The sequence below is a fragment of the Triturus cristatus genome, chromosome 4_1, assembly GCF_964204655.1.
Source record: "Triturus cristatus chromosome 4_1, aTriCri1.1, whole genome shotgun sequence".
Lineage (NCBI taxonomy): Eukaryota > Metazoa > Chordata > Amphibia > Caudata > Salamandridae > Triturus > Triturus cristatus.
The window spans coordinates 954,551,122-954,573,068 of NC_140585.1; the positions used below are offsets into that span (position 1 = coordinate 954,551,122).

At 45.2% G+C, this 21,947-nt stretch overlaps 1 protein-coding gene across 1 annotated transcript in view; it reads right to left on the reverse strand.

Moving 5' to 3' along the window:
• Positions 1–21,947, reverse strand: part of CFAP54 (cilia and flagella associated protein 54) — a 2,172,274-nt gene that overhangs the window by 1,088,021 nt on the left and 1,062,306 nt on the right. The window contains exon 36 of the mRNA XM_085653834.1: positions 4,004–4,188. Coding sequence (XP_085509960.1) covers positions 4,004–4,188 — 185 coding nt within the window. The remainder of the gene's footprint in view (positions 1–4,003; positions 4,189–21,947) is intronic.

Here is a 21,947-nt window from a genome sequence, read left to right on the forward strand (position 1 = left end):
CACAAGGGGACGGAGTCGTACGGTTCCGCAATGATGTCGACTCCGGTCATGACATCAGTGGAGCCATATAATTTCATTCCAGTGTGTGGACGTCAGTTTCTTCTGTGAAACCTTTCGCGCCCGAATGCAAATCCACTATACAAACAGTGTGCCAAAAAGATCTAAAAATCTTGAAACATTAACAAAGAAGAAACATCAGATGGTATGTTAATGCCAGACATGTATTTAAAGAAAAACTCCAAAAGCATAATCGAAGCACAGAGCTACTTGAAAACCTGCTCCAGGTAAGGGAAGAAAACCTTACACTCTATAGACCATTTATCAATGGTAATGAATGGCAAAAAAATAGCAAAACAAAACAGAAAAACAACACCAAACTGTTTGCTGAATTACATCATTTCATGACCTATTGATAGAGCCGACACAAGGTATGATAATACCAAACACATTCTTTCAAAGAAAGAACAAATAAATCAATACTGCCCACTGGTGTCTAATCCAGTGTGAAAGAGAAAACACCCCCCACCCTACCGACCACATACATTCGGAAATAGATGATGTGGCAACATCTAAGCAAGACCTATGTGGCCAGGCTAAGTGGTCTGTTGAGTCCCAACATAAGTTGAGATAGTGATCACCGATATATAAAACCAGTACTGAAAAAGAGTATAAAGCTTACCTCATAGGTCATTCGCGGAGTGGGAAGGATGGGCAGGGAGTTAATGAATCTGCGGCTAGACTGTGTCTCTAACAGATATTACATTACCAAAGTTAAGTCACTTTGACATCTGATAGAGACATCTAGCTACAGATTCCTTAACTTTTGAATTAAATACCATAGCTATACCCCCTGGATGAGGGTCTGGAAACTAATCCTATAAACATTCTTGAAGGGAACCAGCCATAGACATTAGCACACATTTCCACCGACACAAAGTGTCGAAGCAGGTCAAGAAAATAAACGACCAAAGGAACCGCTTCTCCGGATCCGAGTTACAACATGGAAAAGAAGAAACTGACGTCATGACCGAAGTCGACATCATTGTGTAGCCGTATAATGAAGTCTCCTGGCGTGCAGAGGTACTGCTGAAAAATTTCCAGATCCAGATTGGCACTTGGGAAGAATTAAAAAGTTAAGGAATCTGAGGCTAGATGTCGCTATCACATTAAGGTCCCACTGAGGCATAATGAAAGGGGAAGGTGGGAAGATATGTACAAGATCTGAAGTGATGGTACATGCACACCAAGATATAGAAACGAAGGTCAAATGTCCTTTGAAAGTTCAATAGGGTGATGTGTGCAGATCAGGTATTGCTCTATGATCAGCGAGCATGAGTGAGAATATTCTGGATAACCACCATCTCAGCGGTGGCGTCCCCCAAATGCACAGCGTGATATCCAGTGAATGGAGTAATCCGTATTTAATCAGAGATAAAAGACAGGTTGGTTCTTTCTCAAAAATAGAATTTATTCGATCGAAAAAATTCTGCGTAGCAAATCTTTTGTTTACATGTTGTCAAAAAAGAAGGGAATTCCTTAGGTGAGGCAAATAGTTGCTCCAAAATTATTGGTCATCCCAATGCATTTCGGGCTGAAAGGAGTCCTTCATCAGGGGAAGGCAAAACGCCTAAATAAATGAAAGGAGAAAAAGCATGGGTCACAGTGTAGTGGTGGTAATGTATAGGATTCACACATCGCATGCCTATTGATTCACACTACTGCACACAAATTAATAGTACAAAACCAGTCCGCATTAGAACACGCTGGCAACAGCCACCTTCAGTCTTGATTTTACCCACAGCCCATGGTGATCCAACTCACAACCTTGAAATCCTATACATTACCACCACTACACTGGATATCACGCTGTGCATTTGGGGGTGGCGATTATCCAAGATATGTCCAAAGCCTTTGAGGAATCAACTTACAATAGAAGATATAAATTATGTTGGTTGGTCTGACAAACCTAGGAAGGCAGACAGGGCCGAAATGTACCCTTTGAAAGTGCCCAGTGTAGAGCCCTGCTGGGCATGGATCAAAATGAAAATCCGATCCAGCTCCAGGTCATTGGGGATGAGAATGGGGCTAGAACCACCAGTGTGTGCCGGAGGTATCAGGAGTCTCTGTGTTGGGGCGGCAACATGGAAGGAACAGTATGACGGGCTTTGGTCCACATACATTGCTGGTTCCACAGGGAGCATTGGAGCCAAGCCCGGGGACTTCAGCAGGAAACTGATGCAGCCCCCTCTGAGCCTTGGGGCCCAAACCTACACCAGTAGGATCAGGCTGCCCAAATATGAGGCACATGGCGTCATAAAATTCTTTGAGCTGGGTGGAGGTCGCCCCGGCACCCAGAAAGGCAAGGAAGCACATAATCGACCCTGGCGCAGGTTCTGAGGAACGAGGCCTAGAATGCTGAGACTCCTTCATTATGTTGGCCGACGGATTGGGAGAAGTTGAAGCATGCTTCCACTTCTTATGTTTTTTTGTGCTGCTCACTTGACCGACTCGATGGCTTCAAGAGGGAGTACAAAGACTTAGGACTCCCAGAGCGGTGCCCAAACATTCCTCTTGACTGGGACTGGTAACAAGACCTCCGAGGAGAATGACGTAGTGCAGAGCGCTGGGCCGCAAGCAGGTTTAGGAACTGCTCCCTCAAAGCTTTTGGATTCATGTCCCAATAGTTGGAGCACAACTTTGAGCTGTGGTCACCCTCCAGGCACCAGAGACCTACCAGCTGTGGGTCAGACAGTGACTTGGTGCGGTCGCAGGTGCCGCACGGATTGAACGCAGAAGTCTTCTTGGACATGAGAAAAAACATACACACCAAAAAAGGGGTCAACAGATGTTTAAAAAAGCGTGTCAAAAAGTGACTCTCTTCACGGATCTGTGCTAGCTGCCACTGAAAGAATAGAAATGACATCTGCACGCCGAGGTGGTGCCTATATAGGTGACGCAGATGTCACAATGGCACAGACAACACCGACGACGTCACATGGCGCCGACCGATGCCACCTAGTGGCGTGCAGGGGTATTGCTCACGAAAAATTCTTCTGGATCGAGTCTCACACCTGGGGAATTCACAGGTAAGGAGTCTGCGGCTAGATGTCTTTATCAGATAAAAGTCTGTCTGACAGAGGGACATGCTTGAGGCTTTCAGTTGATCCATCAACCTAGAGTGCCTTCGGTCTCTGAAAGAAATTGAGGGCGGAAGCCACAGACAGAGGTGACTCCTAATAGAAAACAAGATATTGTGGTGCTTAAGGAAAAGATCCATGACCTGCCTTTTCAGTTTGAGGAAAGGAGCCAAAGAATAGAAGCTGCGGGGTACCTTGTCAAGGCAGGAAAAAATACACCAGCAATTTCATCATTTTAAATCCTGGCAAACAGGATGCCAGCTGAGGGTTTACAATGAGTCAGGGTCCATCACAGTAAAGCCAGCATTTTGCCTGCCTCTTGGTAGCAGGGGAAGTGAGAACTTGTTGGGGCAAGATAATTTCTAATTTACAGTGGTGTTCCTACTCTACCAAACTCTAAATGACACCTCTAAGTATTTAGTGCTCTGCAAATTGCTCCAGTATCCTTCCATGTTGTCAGAGACATCCCATGAGTCTATATGTATTGCACCAGAGACATAAGAGCATAATCCAGTGCAAACCTCAACATTTCCACCATTCTTAAGTTTTTCATAAAAAAATGAGATTTTTCTTCCCAATCATTATGTGGTAATTCCTATGTTGGTAGAAAAAGGGGAGAAGCAATAACTTTTAAAATGTATCCTACCTGCAAGGGATCACCAATATTGCATATTGAACAAAATAAGAACATATTGCGTTGATTTTTGAAAATATAGGTGCTTTCGATAAAAAGGTAAATATCAGATACATATGTGTATTAAACTGCATTATTGTTAAAATAACATGAATTTCTTCTTCTTTTTGAGATTCATGTTTTCTCAAAACCTAAAATGGTGCTTTTGTTAATAAAGAAACAAGTATGTTACCACAGCTCTTTTCAGGTGAAGAAACATTTTGAAGAAATGATCTAAAAGAACACCCTTTAAGGCATTTTGTTTCTCCTGTTCTTTAATGGAGCGAGAAGTAGACGCTGCAGTTTCATTTGTCCTCTGTGTTCGTGGAGTATCGATCTCACTCATTTTAGTGCTCTTCTCAGAAAAGTCGTCAGAATCTGCAACAGAGGAAAAGGCCAGTGTTTATAAAAAGTAGCTTTACAAAATAAATATCACGATAATATACAGAGTGCCCTAGATACCGAAAAAAGACACTTAACAGAAAGAAACAAGTAACTTACCTGTAACTACAGCTCACCTGCATTTGTATCTTTCAGAGAACTACATGATTGAATTATTCTCAATTAACAGGCTGGGAATGCTCCCTTAGCTTATACTTGTAATAAGAACTGATGAAATGGGCATAGGCTCAAGAGCTGTGTTTCTTTAGTAATGTATTCATCTCACTTAAAAATATCCAACCTCTGAATAATTAAGTGAATTAAGTTAACACTCTCACTCGCCCTAGAGGCCCCCATAGCTCAGTTTGTCAAAGCACATGAGTGAAAGATAAAAGGATGGTAAGCCTCTGATTGGGAAAGGATGGTAAGCCTCTGATTGGGAAAGGGGGGCAAGCCTCTTGTAAATTTATGAAAAACAACGACTGTGAAGAACTGCAGATACAGGTAAGTAACATGTTCCTTCTCAAGCACTGGATATTTCATAGATTTAGATACGTGAATTAGAATAGTCATCAATTCATAATATACAAGAAAGCAGAAAGCAGGCTCACCGTACTGAAAGAGCTCATTGCATTGGAAAAACGCTGAGCAGAAGTTCTGTTCCCCTTGAAGCATCTGCTGCTGCATCGGCATCCAAGTAGCAGTGCCTGGTGTATGTTTGCTTGTTCTTCCAGGTTGCAGCCCAGCAGATGTTGTGCAGCAGCACTCCAGCATATAAGGCTCCAATGAAGGAGATTTTTATGGTTAAGTGCACTGTCACTCTACCTGTTAGAGGTTAATTTTCCCTCTTGTAGTCGAGCACCTTGCTGAGAGACATCATCTCGATGAAAAAGTTTCTTACATTTGGCAACAATCTTTCTGGATACTCTATCTACCTGCAGATTCCTCACCTTTGAATACTTCCAAGTGCCGTTCTGTAAAACTTTTGTAATGGCTCTCTTGCACCGGCAGGTGGCCTTGACTCAATTACATCAGATGAGGAGTCGTGATAAAGTCATTGGAGTCATAAAGTCTCAAGATCGGCATCCCAACAGCAGTTCTGCTCTAATTTTGCTACGACTTCCAAGACATTTTGAGAGAACTAATTTGGTACCTTATTCAAAAATATATATACACGTTTATAAGTTACAAGGGTTTTATCTCCACTAGAGAGGAAGGTTGGGTGGGCAGGAAGGTAAAGTATCCACATTAGCATCATGTCAACACATGTGCAAAAATATGGAGAGTGGAAAAGTTTGAAATACATGTACCTGCCTTGACCGAAACATATACTGTCATGTATGTGCTGCAGTTTTCTTCTGATGGATACTTCTATCTGTAGACTACTCACCTTCAAATAGATTATGAAATAATAAAGTTGTTGGGGCACAGTATATTTTGTAATCAGGGCATGACGAAGCGCCTAGGGGGTGAAACGTATAGCCTAATAACATCTTGCGGACTTTGGAATATGGTGTGCAAGTCTTTTCCGTAGTCCTTGATGTCGGGGTACAGGTTTCTTTAGAAAACAATAAATATATATTTATATATAGAGATATATTTATATATATACATAATCAGTCTGCTCATGTTACGCCAAGATTCCCAAAATCAATTTCGTTTTGTGCTGAAAACAGACAACGGCACGTCCAATTCAGTTTTCTGAAACAGGTTTATTATAACCTTAAATTCATTACACCAAGTGCAGCAGCAGTGTGAGGTGGCCATATATATTCACTGAAAAAAACAAAGGCTCAGATTTCACTCGCACAAAACCAGTGAAATTCAGCAGTTATAGTTACCTGAGCTATAACGTATGCCCCTGCCATGTACTGATTATGACCTCACATATTACATCACTCATGACATGGTTAGTGGCATCACTGATGACATTACTGAAATCTCCCATTGCCCACATAGTTCCTATATCATTATAAAAGTAATCGCTGGGCTCTATGGAAGATTTAGAGGCAATTAATAATTCAGTCTGACCAATGTCCGTTTCTAATAATAATGTGTGACCCCATTCAATTGTACTCGATTCCATTATCTGAAATGTATAAATCCTATGGCACAAAAAGAAATCCATTTAAGCATTCAAGGTCTTGTACATGGATGTTTAAAATTAGACTTCTCTATTCAAAGGCAAGTGCCCATATATCCTATTCCATCAAAATTGTTTTTCAAAATGTCTGTGCTAGTATCAATGGCAAAATACCCAAGACATTGGTGCTAATAAAAGTAAAGGCCATTGGATACAAACTCAAAGAATTTTATCCAAAATGTACAAAAATATAAATACAAATATACAAACAAGTCAACTCCAGGCATTATGTTATTTTGTAAAGACACAACAATTATAGGCAAGTACCCAAAGTTTCTAAATATCCACAGTCCGGTCATGATACCTGGCATAAAGTAAAGTGATGTACACAGTACAAAGGAAAGTGCATAAGGAAGTAACCAAAGTGCTTTGCAAGTCATTATAGTAACAGATTACAACCGCATTAAAAACTCAATCATTGGAGCCATTATCCTCAGTCACCACAAGGTTAAAAACAATACAATACAATTAGTTTCATTGAACTATTTCATGTACGCAAAGAGGTCATTGCAATTTCTTCCCTCTCCCAACAGTAATCCTTTGTCCAAATTTAAATCTCTATCATACATGAACCTCCATATCTTCATCCTTATTAAGCCCTAGGGGAAATTTGGTATGTAATTCCATAGTATATCTGGACTCCAGCTATCTCAGTTGTCTCATCATATTACTCCCACTGATGTGTCTCTCTACTCTGTCAATCACCAAAAACTTTAATTTGTACACTTCGCTTTGATGTTTCCCCGCAAAGTGTCTCCTCACTGGATAAGAAAAATCAAGGTTCCTGATTGCACGTTGATGCTCCAAGACCTGCTTCCTTAGTGGAAAAATAGTACTTCCCACATACATTAATGAGCATGGGCATCTCAGGACATATATACAAAAATCCAAAGCACAGTTAAAAAATTGTCCAATCTGTCTTTTATGCCCATTAGATGTAGGATACACTAAGGCATTGGAGATACATCCGCAGGATTTACACTTTCAAAATTTGTGGAAGCATTTTGCAGGTCGTAGCCAGGTTCCCTGATTATGAACATCTCCATGGCAACTATGTGGAAGCTCACCTCTCAGGGCTCTACCCTTTCTGTATGTGATCACTGGATTAACAGGCAACTCTTGGCCTATAACTGAATCACTTTTGAGGATCACCCAATGTTTACATGTAAGTGAAAAAATTATTTGTGAGCAACTATTCTATGTAGTGATACAATGGATACATTCTTTTTTAGATCTTCTGCTCTCCTTAGGATGGAGAAGTTGCTACTCACACAGCCACTCAATCACCCATACAGCCACTCACACACCCTCTCACATATCCATACAGTCAATCAGACACCCACTCTGATACAGATACACACAGTCACTCACATATTATAGAAATAGAAATAGTATTGCTCATTACAAGTACACAAAGTATACTAATTCCAGTTATGTAGGACACCTCACCCGCTAAAGGGCAACTTAATAATGTTAGGCTCCCCCCCCCCAGGTTTAACTTTCCCGCAGAGAACACCCACACCGACAGAGACTGGCCAGCAGCTCACCCTGCTTGAATGCCAAATAACCACCATAATCCAGGGTCTTAGTGAAATCCTTACCAACCTCGCCACACCCCTAAGGCCACACCATTACCCTTCCTTCACCTCTCTCTCTCTCTCTCTCTCAACAGAGGCTTCCCAATGCTCCCCATCCAGAAGGGATCTCTACCCCCCTCTCTCATCAGACTCAGAGACCAAAAAGAACTAGAGATAACACTTCTGCGACTGAAACGGCAGCTCTCGCTTCCTCGTACGACAATCTTATTGCTGCCACCCTACAATCCAAAATACAGGTGATCACCGGACTGGGAAAAGAACAAGCCCCTCCGAAATCCCCTAGACCACCGACCACACGCACTATCATCCCCCTGGTCCCCCGAACGATAAAACACACAACAGAGACGTCCCCCACAAACTGCAAGCTCATAAACTGCAGATCAGCCACCAAGCATGCCACAGAGCTAGCGAAATCCATCCTCACCCACGACATAGACATAGCATTCTTCACTGAGACATGGCTAAATGACTCCTCATTTACTCTCATGGATACTCTTGTCCCCCCTGGCTTTGCTATCACCAACAAAGATAGGAAAGATCAAAGAGGTGGAGGCATAGCCATCATCCACAAAAACAATATTTCCGTGACGGAAATAGACTCCTTCATCTAGAACACCTTTGAATGCCTAACCATCAACATTAACCCTAGCAACAATAAAACACTCATCTGCCACCTCATTTACCACCCCCCAAGCAACACCACCATATTCACTTGAACATCTGTCCGACCTGATTGCTCACTGCTCTCTCCGAGATATGAACAACCTTTTTCTGGGCGACCTCAATCTTCACTGGAATGAAGAAAACAACCTGCTAATCCAGAACCTGAAGGAGCTGCTTCACAGCAACAACCTTACCCAACACTGCTTAGAGGAAACCCACAACAAAGGAGCAATCCTAGATGCCTTTATCATCCAGCACGGCACTGTCATGATAGACAGCACCCTGCCCGTGGACTGGTCTGACCACCACTTAATCCTTTTCCACCTCACTCAGCCTATCACACCCAAACCCCCCACCCAAGACCCTCCGAAATGGACTAGAAACTTCACCCAGATTAACATGACTGACCTAGAGGGAAGGGTTAACTCTCTCCTCACTGCCTCAACGGACGATCTATCCACAACAGAACTCACTGCCCACTACAACACAAACATGACATCCATTCTAGATCAAGTAGCCCCCTTGAAACAAAAAAAAACCAGGAACATCCCATCCAGATCTTGGTTCAACACGACATTAACAACGAAAGAAGACAACTAAGAGCTACAGAAAGACTATGGAGGAGCAACCCCTCCTCAAGCCTACTCGAACAACTCAAAGCAGCCCGAAGGAAATACAAAAAACACATCAGCAGCAGAAGATCTACCTTCTTCTGCGATGCCCTGAACAACAGGCCAAACAAACTGTTCAAAATCATCAGACAACAAACCTCCAAACCCCCAGAATCCTCCCTACAGGCCTCCAAAGACTTGTGTGAAAACTTCGCCAACTTCTTCGAAGTGAAAATCACCAGGGTTGAACTCTCACTGGACATCAACGTCAACCCCGTCTGCAAAAACCTGTCTCCAGTGACAGTAGATAGCTTGCCCAAGCACCCCACAAAAACCTGGAAGTCCTTCAACCCCATCCCGGAAACCGAGATCCTCAAACTGAACTCCACCTCCAAACCAGCCTCTCACGTCCTTGACCCGATTCCCACCAAACTGACCAAAAAACTGAGACTCTCCATTGCCCCGTTCTGGTGCAAGATCATTAACAGCTCCCTAAAAACCGGCATCATACCTGAATGCCTCAAACTTGGCCAAGTCACGCCACTACTAAAAAAAACAGGCATTGACTCCAAGGAACTGAATAACTTCAGACCCGTCTCCAATCTTCCCCTCCTATCCAAAAGCCTTGAAAAATGCATCCTCCAACAACTGACCCAGCACATGGATAACATCAACCTTCTTGACCCCCACCAATCGGGTTTCAGAAAAGGCTACAGCACCGAGACCGCGATCCTTAACATCACAGACGACATCCACAAATCCCTCGATACCAACCAATGCTGCCTCTTCATTCTCATAGACCTATCGGCAGCCTTTGACACGGTTGATCACCAACTTCTCATCAAGGCTTTACAAGAAAGGGTAGGAGCTAATGAGGTGGTCCTACGCTGGTTCTCCTTCTTACACAGCCGCTCACAAAGGATAAAAAAAAAAAACTTTACCTCCGACCCACACCCTGTCAACAGGTTCAGGGCTCTCACCTCAACTGTTCAACATATACATGGAATCCCTCACCACCCTACTCAAAAATGCTAAGATCCCTTTCCAGCTGTATGCAGATGACACCCAAATCTATCTAGAAACCTCCTCCATTGACGGCATTCACAGACTAAATGTCACTCTAAAAGAAATCCAACATTGGCTGTCGCTTAACCACTTAAAACTCAACCAAGATAAAACCGAAATACTCCTCATCTCCAACAAAGAGGAGAACCCTCATATTTCAGAATGGCTAAAAGCTTTGGATGCTCGTAACAGCAATCACACTCTGACCCACTCCGTTAAATCATTAGGAATTACCCTAGACTCAAAACTCGACATGGCCAATCACATCAAGAACTCCGCAAAGAGTGCCTTCGTCGACCTGAAGTTACTTAACAAAATAAAACCATTCATCCCAACCAACGACCTCAAACAAGCCACCCAATCACTGGTGCTATCCAGACTCGACTATGGGAATGCCACACTCACTGGTACAACAGAATCTCACCTAGCACCCCTCAAAACTACTCTCAACGCAGTAACTAGAATGGTCACTGGAATCAGGAAATACGATCACATCTCACCGCCACTCAGAGAACTAAAATGGCTACCAATCGAACTGCGTGCCAGTTACAGAACTGCCTGCCTCACACACAATGCCCTGCACACAGGAAAACCTGAGTATTTGACTGCCAAACTCAGGGGCTGGTCAGACAAGGAACCTCAGAAGCTCCAGCACCCTAAAAACATGCAAACAAAAAACTGCCGCACGGTCCTTCGCTGGAAACGCGCCCAAAATCTGGAACGCCATCCCAGTCGGTATCACGACTATCTCGTCCTTCACAAATTTCAAAAAACAACTTAAAGTCCTTTTCCTCAACCTCCCGAATGGATAGCCGCCATCTATATGCTATTCCCTGCTCATTGTCTCTTCCTGACATTGTAGCCCTAAGACTTACCTCCTCCCTGCTATTCGTCCCCCAACTGCTCCTCTCCCCCTTAATTGGTTCAACCCCAAGACAACATGCACTCTATGAGGTTATCTCAGGACTCACAGACTACCTCAATGCTGCTCAGCACACTTGGACTTCCAAACCTATATGTAGAATACTGCTTTATTGTATCCACCCCAAGACAACATGCACTCTATGAGGTTATCTCAAGACTCACAGACTACCTCAATGCTGCTCAGCACACTTGGACTGCCGAATCTATATGTAGAATCCTGCCTTATGGTATCAACCCCAAGACAACGTGCACTCTATGAGGTTATCTCAGGACTCACGCACTACCTCAATGCTGCTTAGCACACTTGGACTGCCAAACCTATATGTAGAATACTGCTTATTGTATGAATCTTGCTCAAAAACTGTTGTGAAGCGCTCCAATACCCTTGGGTCAGGCTAGCGCTATATAAAACTCCTTAATAAATAAATAAATGTAGTAGCTTTTTATATATATTTATGACTCAAAAAAGTTTAGAAAAAAACTTACACTTAATAGATGATGTCATCAGTGATGTAAACAGTGATGTCATTTGAGATGCCATCAGTGATGTCACTGACCATGTCATTAATGATCTAATATGTGAGGTCATTAGCAGAGCATTGCGGGGGCATAAGTTATAGTTGTATGAGTGAAATTTGAGCCTAACTATAACGTCCCTGTAATCTTTGTTTTTTTCTGTGAATTTCTAAGTTTTTTTTAAATTCTATTAACTAACTATAACGTCCCTGAAATGAACAAGTTGCATACCTTCGGTAACGTATTATCTGGTAGAGACACAGTCTAGCCACAGATTCCTTAATTTTTAGAATTCTCCCCAGGCATCAGACTGGATCAGGAAATTTTTCAACAGCACATGTGCGCAACGGGGGATGGCCATATATGGCTCCGTGATGGCGTCGACTCCTGTCTTGACATTAGTCGGGCCTTATAAGTCCCCTCTGGCACACGGACATCAGTTTCTTCTGAGAATTTTTACGCTCCAGAACGCAGAGCTACTATAGAAACTGGTTGTTGAAAGTGTGCCAAAAAGATCAAAAATCTTTGAAACATTAATAAAGAAGTAACACCCAATGGTATGTTAATACCAGACATGGAAGTTAAAAGAAAACCCCAAAAGAATCAACGAAGCACAGGGCTACGTGAACCCCTGCACCTTGATATGTAACCAGCATGCAAGGTAAACACCTTACGCTCTACAGACCATTCACCAATTGTAGGAGGCTGGCTTAGTATATGGTGTACACTTATTTAAGTGAATCCAGGCAACCCTTATGGTGATTTTAATGGTCTTAGACAACCATAGAAAGCTCTCTAAGTGGTAGCTGTGGAAAGCAGTCTTCAGGCTTAGTCCAGAAGAAGTGTTAAGCAGTTTGTTTTACCAGAACTAATCATGTAGTGTAGATTAAACCAAAAAGAACCACACAGTGTAGTTATAAAAATAGTTATATATTTATTAAACACACTCACTAACACATTGGTATATCTCCTACCCGGAGATATCAAAACAATACACAGAATATTTCAAAAGGAGAACAGGTAAGTAGCACACATACACAGTGGTCTCCAGGGGGAAACAAACCATATAACTAATAAAGTGGAATGCACACTGCGAACAAAGTCGAGACTTGACCCAGAAGACTTAGAAGAGCTGAGGACCCAAGGGACCACCCAAGGTAAGTACCCTGAAACCCCATGGAGGCTGTGTGCAGAGTGGAAACACAGCCACATACTCAATGCTAGTCAATGGGGAAGTCACAGTTGCAGTTTTGAATAAGGAGGAGCTTCACAGTGGACCCTGAAGAAACCCAGTGGACGATGGAAGGTTGGAGAGTCACCCCACCCATGAATACCCCAGGAACCAATATATCTACACCAGGGAAGCCGGTTGCATAGGTGCGAAGTGACGTCGGAAACCGCAGTAGACCACAATGGAGGACTACAGTGAAGATGCCGCTGGAGGCATGGCAGACCAATGACCACCGATGACGGAAGATTCAGGAGAGTTGATGGTGAAATTGTTGCTGCAGCTGTTCAGACCAGGCAACACTGTGAAAGACCAGGAGCCATTCACGAGCTGTCCCATGTCGGAAATCGAGAACCAGGAGGTTGGTGTTGGGCAGAAGCACCAACAAGCCTTGGCAGCAGCAACATACGTGGAAAACTAAGAAGGTGCAGTGTCGGGACCAGCAAGGTCCAATGGACTCACCAAGTTCACGAGAGTCCGAGCAGGCCCAAGCAAGCAGGGGAGCCCACTGGAGCCTAAGAAGTCCCTCAAGAGGACCAACAGGCCAAAGGCACAGGAGTCGCAAGAGGACCTCAAGCAGCTCACTAAAGATGCAGGCCCACGGTGCAGAGGATGTGGTGAGGATGAAGATCTGGACAGGAAGGGATGTTGAAGGCTGGAGCTTCTTGGAACCCAAAGATCTCTGGAGAAGAAAGTCAACATGCCTTAGTGACGGTAAGTCAATGAGGTGCACAGGAGTGCAGTTCCGACGAGGGATACTGGCCTCAAACCCGGTGAGAAGACAGCGCAGGTCTCAAGGGAGTTGCAGAACCACCACCTGTGTTGCTAGGCCTTTCGAAGTCCAGATGATATCAGGAGCAACAGATCTGTCAGCTTAGTTGTGGTGCCTGCAGATGCAGGGGAGTGACTCCTTCACTCCAAGGGAGTTTCCTTCAGGTGTCTTTTTGATGCCCACAGGCCTGGGGAAGGACCTTGATGAAGCACAGGCACAGACAATGCAGAAGACTGGCAGGACAATGAGACCAGGAGCAGCAGGAGTCTTACCAGATGCAGTCTCGATTCCCAAAGAAAAGTCCCACAAAGTCCAAAATGCCCAGATGGTAGATGTATTTATTTATTTATTTATTTAAAGTTTCGTATAGCGCTAACAAGACCCAGAAGGGTATCAGAGCGCTTCACAGTAATGGAGGGGGGGACAAAGTAAGGGGACGTTGAAGAAAGGTTAAGAAAGGGTTACATGATGAGCTAATAAAATTGTACAAGGATGCGAGCAAACATTACTTAATAAAGTAAGGCAAAGAATCATAGACATTACAATTGTTAGGAAAAAAAACTAGAAAAAAAAAACAAAGAACATTTCTCAAACGGACGAGTCATGAACCAATTAAGGCAGGAACTTGTTCATTAGGATTGTTTTTACTTCATGTTTGAACGCAGCCGTGTAGGGGATTCTGCAAATTTCCAGAGGGAGTGAGTTCCAGATCTTAGGTGCGGCGCCAGAGAAGGCTCGGAGTCTTGTTTTCTTTTCGTGAAAGGTCTGAGGTTTCAGTAGTAGAGAATTTGCACTTCTAGAAGGTCTGCCCCTCCTGATAATTCCAGTTTTTGAGCCAGGTATCCAGGTGTTTTGAAGTGGAGGGCTTTGTGCGTCAAACAAGCAATCTTGCTTCATAGGGTAACCACTTTAGAGATCTTAAAGCTGGGGATATGTGCTCATCTCTTTTTGTGTCAGTGATCAGTCTGGCAGTGGCATTCAATAAAGCCCTGAGTGGGGCCAAGGTATATTTGGGGAGGCCACAGAGCGTTGCGCTCCCATAGTCTAGCCTCGGTAGGACAAGTTGCGTGTCATCCGCATACATATGAAAAATAATGTTCATGGATGATAGAACGTTCGCTAGTGGTTCCAGGAAAATATTAAAGAGTATAGGAGAAAGGGCAGATCCTTGCAGGACCCCCATGGAGACTGCAGATGGATGGGATAAGGTATGAGTCACCTTAACTCTTTGGGATCTATTGTGAAGGAAGGAAGAGAACCATTGCAGTACCAAGCCGGAAAGGCCCATCCTGTGTCCCAGAATAGCTAAGAGGTTGTCATGATTAACCATGTTGAATGCAGAGGAAAGATCAAGGAGGGTTAAGAGGCAGGATTCATTATGGTCTAGCATTTTTAAGCCTTGCCAGTAGGAAGGAATGCTTTCAGTGCAAGACGGATCGCCCAAAGCTCCAGAAGGTTGATGTGGAGCCCTGACTCGGCCGGAGACCAGAGGCTTCTGATCTCCGCCTCTCCCATGGGGCTGCCCCATCCTAGAAGTGACGCATCTGTCACCACTGCAAAGTCAGGTTGGGGAAGGGAGAGGGATCCGCCGTTGACCCAATCCTGGTTCGTTAGATACCACTCCAATTGGTGTGCAGTGCCCCCCGAGATCTGGATGCAATCGTAAAGATTCCCCTGATGCTGTGCCCACTGGAACTTCAGGTCCCACTGCATATGCCACCTGGCATAATCCACCAGCAGGATGCAGGAGGCCATGAGGCCCAGCAGCCTAAGGGTGATTCTCACCAAAACCCGGGACAGAGGATGAAACATCAGAATCATAGCCTGAATATCCCAGACTCGCTGCTCGGGAGGATAGGCCCGAAACTGTGCTGTATCCAGAACTGCTCCGATGAAAAGGAGCTTCTGAGAGGGAATCAGGTGTGACTTTGGCATGTTGATAGTGAACCCCAGTGAATGCAGGAGATCTGCCGTAGTCTGGAGGTGGGAGACGACAGCCTGGGGTGAGCCCGCCTTCAACAGCCAGTCGTCGAGATAGGGGGAGACTGGAACCCCTGATCTGCGCAGATGAGCTGTGACTACCGCCATCACTTTCGTGAGCACCCGAGGGGCGCTGGTAAGGCCAGAGTGGAGCTCAGTAAACAGAAAAGGCTTGTGGTCTACCGTGAACAGTAGATAACGCCTGTCTGCTGGCAGGACGGGGATGTGGAAATAGGGCTCCTGCAAGTCTAACGCCACCATCCAGTCTACAGTGTCGAGTGCAGACAAAACCTGAGCCAGTGTCACCATTTTGAACTTCTAATTCAGAGGAAGCAGTTGATGACCCTGAGGTCTAAGATAGGATGCAGGCCTTTGTCCTTCTTAGGTACCAGGAAGTAGTGGATGTAGCAACCACGACCTACTTCTGGCATAGGGACGCATTCAATTGCTCCCTTGGCCGAGAGAGCCATAACTTCCTGGCAGAGAAGAGGCAAGTGATCCTTCGACATATGATGGACTGTTAGTGGCATGGATAGAGGGGTAGTCTCGAAAGGGAGGGAGTAGCCCCTTGGACTATCTGCAAAACCCACCTGTCCGACTTGATGTTTTGCCAGTGAGGGAGGTGATGGCAGATCCTGCAGCCCACTGGCAACTGGTGGCCCTGAAAGGTCAGACTAGAAAGGTTTAGAGGCTGCTGCAGAGGGGGCACTGGTGGACTGGCCCACCCGCTGGCCCCGGAACCACGGCACTGGGTCCTCCGTCCCCAGCTGCGTAGAGGCTGGGCAGCTTGCGCAGGCCTGTGGATCTGGGTGGAATGTGGTGGGGCACCCCTTTCATAGCCACGAAAGGGGCGAAAAGCAGACTGCGTGGGGCGAGAGGAGGTAGCGATATCCCAGGATCGGGCCGTTGTCCTGGAATCCTTGAAGCGCTCAAACGCTGTCTGCCTTGTTGCCAAACAAGCAACGGCCATCAAAGGGCATGTCCAAAAGGGTCGATTGGACATGCCCGAGAAGCCAGTGGACCTCAGTCAGGCATAGTGTCTCAGGGCTACTGATGTTGAAATCCTCCTGCCTAGCGAGTCAGGTGTGTCCAGCCCACATCGGATGGCGAACTTTGCTGCATCTCTTCCGTCTGTGACTGCACGGGAGAGTACGGCCCGGGCCACCTAGGGACATTGTGGCAGCACCTGTGCAACAGTGGCCCACACAGAGTGTGTGTAACGGTCCAAGAGACATGCTGTGTTCACCGACCGCAGTCCTAAGCTGGCGAAAGAAAACGTCTTATTCCCAAGATGGTCCAGCTTCTTGGATTCCCTATCTGGGGGAACAGTAGGGAACATGCCTTTGGATGTTGAAGCTTGGACCACAAAGCTCTCAGGGGTAGGGTGTTGGGAGAGGAAAATGGGGTCGACCGGGCGGTGGTGTCGGGCAATCATCCTATCCACAAGAGTGATATGGTAATACTTTGGGTGTTTGGTTTTCTCCATTTCACAAGCATGCCTACGTGTTTTTATCTGGGCACCCTTTCTTTGTTTTCCTGTTTTTAATTGGCACATTGACAGCATGCGACTTTGGGCATTCTTGCCCCGTTCCAGACTTTTCTCTACTGGAAATGTGGATCTATTTCTATTCCTTACTGTGAACTAATGTAAGCAAGTTTGGATCAAGTGCCCAGAAGGCTGTCTATGAGGGCCTCATTGAACAGCAGCAGGGGCTCCGAAGAGGCTGCTGCCGGTTGAAGCACCTCAGTCAGGATTTTGATCCTGACTTCCACCATAGGAAGCTCAAGGCCCAGGGCCTCAGCCTCCCTACGCAACACCACAGAGTAGGAGGCTCCCTCCTCTGTAGCCACAGTAGGGGAAAAAACATACCAAGGTCTGGAGATGTATTCAGACCACTGGCCTCACCCAGTTCCTCTCTCCAGTCCAGCTCATCAAGTTGTCTGCCAGACGGTCAACGGACCCCTCCCAGTCCTCCTCACCCTCTTCTGGCTGCCAATCAGGGCGATAGGGAATGCCAAGATAGAACAGTGGTACAAAAGTACCGGTCGGTGCCGGTACCGGCGTCGGTCAGCACCGGTCCAGCTCCATGTCCAAATCAAGGGGGAGGCCGGTGTCGACGCCGGCTGGGGACACAACCGGCGTTGGAGGGGCAGAGGTGTTGTCAATGGAATCAGCACCGGACGAGGTGCCATAAGGTCGACCGGTGCCGATCTGGATCCAGGCCTGGATCCCTGGGGGCCCTGCAGCGCCGGGGCCGTTGGCATTGAAGGCCTAGAAACCCAGCCCAGTCAGCAGACCCGAAGACACGCCGGCGGAGTCGGTCTGCCCAAAGATGGAGTGGAGGGCTTTGTAAAAGGTACAAAGTTGGGCAGGGGTCGCTCCGGCGAAGGGAGAGAAGCTCGGAGCCGACCCAACAGCCTCCGTGGGCAGAGCCGAAGGACGAAGACCCTCTGCGTCCCACATCGCATCGGCTGACGGGCAAAGAGAGGCGGTACTTCTTCACCTTCTTTTTGTGCTCTGACTTACCAGAAGACGAAGACTTCGACAAGGAGTGATGGTGGTGACTCTGCGACCATTCCCACGATGTCCCTCTTGACCGGGACCTCACGCGGAGCGGACTGCTGGACTAATCCTGCAAAAACTTTGGGTTCATGGCCCGAAAGTTGGAGCACCACTTCAGGTCGTGGTTGCGCTCCAAACACCAGAGGCACACGAGGTGTGGGTCCGTAACCGACATCAACTTCTGGCAGGGGTCACAAGGTTTGAAGCAGGTCCGACCAGGGAACCTGTCTGCATGCACCAGGAGTCGGTACGACCCGAAAAGAGGTTGACATAAGTCGAAAAATAGTTAGTCAAAAAGTGACTAAGGGTTCCGCTCTCTCCAGATCTGCGCTGGCGGGTGCGGAAAAAGAAAGAACTGACGCCAGCTTGCAGGAGTGGCATGTAAGTAAATACCGCAAAGTCATCCCGGCGATCACAATGCCAACGACGATTGTGGAGTCGACCGACGCCACCTACTGATGAACAGGGGTACTGCTATGAAACAATTTCTCCTGATCCAGTCTGACGTCTGGGGGTAATTCTAAGGTAAGGAATCTATAACTAATAGTCTCTTTCAGATATATTGTTTAGAAAAATGACCACCCAAAGGTGTACATAATGATAGTAAAGACATAAAGACGACATCCAAACAGATTTGAATCTGCTAAAGATATTAATCAAATATTGCAGAACTATATAACCTCGCTTCACACATACCTGTAGAGCAAAATTAATAACATACTCACAAATGCAAAGATCTAAGTATCAGGTATCACACACTGAAAAGGGAAGCAATCACATCCCACAGTAAAATATTTCCCTCCTTTTTAGGAAAAAACAGACTTCTTATTCTTTATATATATATATATATATATATATATATATATATTCACTTAAAAAACCATAGGTTTCACACATGTTATAGTTAGGTGGATATTTCACTCGTAAAAAACCAATGAAATTCCCCCGTTCTAGTTAGTTCAGATAACTATAACTCGCGCGCCCGCAATCCACTGCTCATGACGTCACATATTACATCACTGAGGTGCCATAAGGTCGACCGGTGCCGATCTGGATCCAGGCCTGGATCCCTGCGGGGCCCTGCAGCGCCGGGGCCGTTGGCATTGAAGGCCTAGAACCCCAGCCCAGTCAGCAGACCCGAAGACACGCCGGCGGAGTCGGGCTGCCCAAAGATGGAGTGGAGGGCTTTGTAAAAGGTACAAAGTTGGGCAGGGGTCGCTCCGGCTCCGGGGAAGGGAGAGAAGCTCGGAGCCGACCCAACAGCCTCCGTGGGCAGAGCCGAAGGACGAAGACCCTCTGCGTCCCACATCGCATCGGCTGACGGGCAAAGAGAGGCGGTACTTCTTCACCTTCTTTTTGTGCTCTGACTTACCAGAAGACGAAGACTTTGACAAGGAGTGATGGTGGTGACTCTGCGACCATTCCCACGATGTCCCTCTTGACCGGGACCTCACGCGGAGCGGACTGCTGGACTAATCCTGCAAAAACTTTGGGTTCATGGCCCGAAAGTTGGAGCACCACTTCAGGTCGTGGTTGCGCTCCAGACACCAGAGGCACACGAGGTGTGGGTCCGTAACCGACATCAACTTCTGGCAGGGGTCACAAGGTTTGAAGCCGGTCCGACCAGGGGACCTGTCTGCGTGCACCAGGAGTCGGTACGACCCGAAAAGAGGTTGACAAAAGTCGAAAAATAGTTAGTCAAAAAGTGACTAAGGGTTCCGCTCTCTCCAGATCTGCGCTGGCGGGTGCGGAAAAAGAAAGAACTGACGCCAGCTTGCAGGAGTGGCATGTAAGTAAATACCGCAAAGTCATCCCGGCGATCACAATGCCAACGACGATTGTGGAGTCGACCGACGCCACCTACTGATGAACAGGGGTACTGCTATGAAACAATTTCTCCTGATCCAGTCTGACGTCTGGGGGTAATTCTAAGGTAAGGAATCTATAACTAATAGTCTCTTTCAGATATATTGTTTAGAAAAATGACCACCCAAAGGTGTACATAATGATACTAAAGACATAAAGACGACATCCAAACAGATTTGAATCTGCTAAAGATATTAATCAAATATTGCAGAACTATATAACCTCGCTTCACACATACCTGTAGAGCAAAATTAATAACACACTCACAAATGCAAAGATCTAAGTATCAGGTATCACACACTGAAAAGGGAAGCAATCACATCCCACAGTAAAATATTTCCCTCCTTTTTAGGCAAAAACAGACTTCTTATTCTTTATATATATATATATATATATATATATATATATATATATATATATATATATATATATATATATATATATATATATATATATATTCACTTAAAAAACCATAGGTTTCACACATGTTATAGTTAGGTGGATATTTCACTCGTAAAACACCAATGAAATGCCCCCGTTATAGTTAGTTCAGATAACTATTACTCGCGCGCCCGCAATCCACTGCTCATGACGTCACATATTACATCACTCATGACATGGTCAGTGGCATCACTCATGACATCACTGATGACATCATCCTTGTGATAGAGTGGCGGTCGCGCGAGTTATAGTTATCTGAACTAACTATAACGGGGGAAATTCATTGGTTTTTTACGAGTGAAATATCCACCTAACTATAACATGTGTGAAACCTATGGTTTTTTAAGTGAATTTGCAAGGTTTTTTAAATGCTAATTCCTAACTATAACGTGTGTGAAACCTATGGTTTTTTTCAGTGAATTTGTACGGTTTTTTAAATGCTAATTTATTTATTTATTATTACTTTTTTTATATATTTATTTTACAATAAACTACGTATTAAATTTTTTTTTTTATTTTTACCGCGCGCGCATCCCCGCGATTTAAAAAAAAATTACTTTTTTTTTCTGCCTTCGGGGTCCTTCAGGGACCCCCTGACAAAGGCTAGGGGGTCAGGAACTCTCTACCCTGCCCCCTTTTCACGTTCGCCACCTTCCTTTTTTACTCTCGCACTGAAAACAAACAAAATGGCGGCCGACAATTCCTGATTTCGACCGATTCGAACGTTGACTAACATGTAACCACCAATCAGAATTACGCTCGCCCACGTTAGGGTGCTCGCACGGTGCGCGCACGGTGGGCGCTTATAGATATTTATATGCTTTTAAATGCTATTTTCTCAGGAACGACTACACAGATTGACACCAGACCTGCAAAAGGCACTTCCCTGACCTGAGGACTACCTCTCTGCCAAATTTCAAGTAATTCTGTTCAGCCGTTCGGGCTGTACTTTCGACTAAAGGTCCTATGGAAAAATGCACGGGGAAAATGCGTTTTGCGACCCCCCTTTTTTCTCGGCCCCCGCTTGACGAATCACCCCGAGACTTTCAGAGTAGGAGCTGAACGGAGCGCCCCATTAGTTTTGAAAATTTCGGGAGGATTCGTCAACCGGCGCCAAAGTTATTCAAAATAGAATTTTCAGATTTCCTATGGAAACTCGGTCCTAACTATAACTATCTACTGGCGACCGCCAGTAGATAATATATATATATATATATATATATATATTCACTGAAAAAACCATAGGTTTCACACATGTTATAGTTAGCTGTACATTTCACTCGTAAAAAACCAATGAAATTCCCCCGTTATAGTTAGTGCAGGCAACTATAACTCACGCGACCGCAATCCTCTGCTGATGCTAATACTGTATTTAGACACTTATTT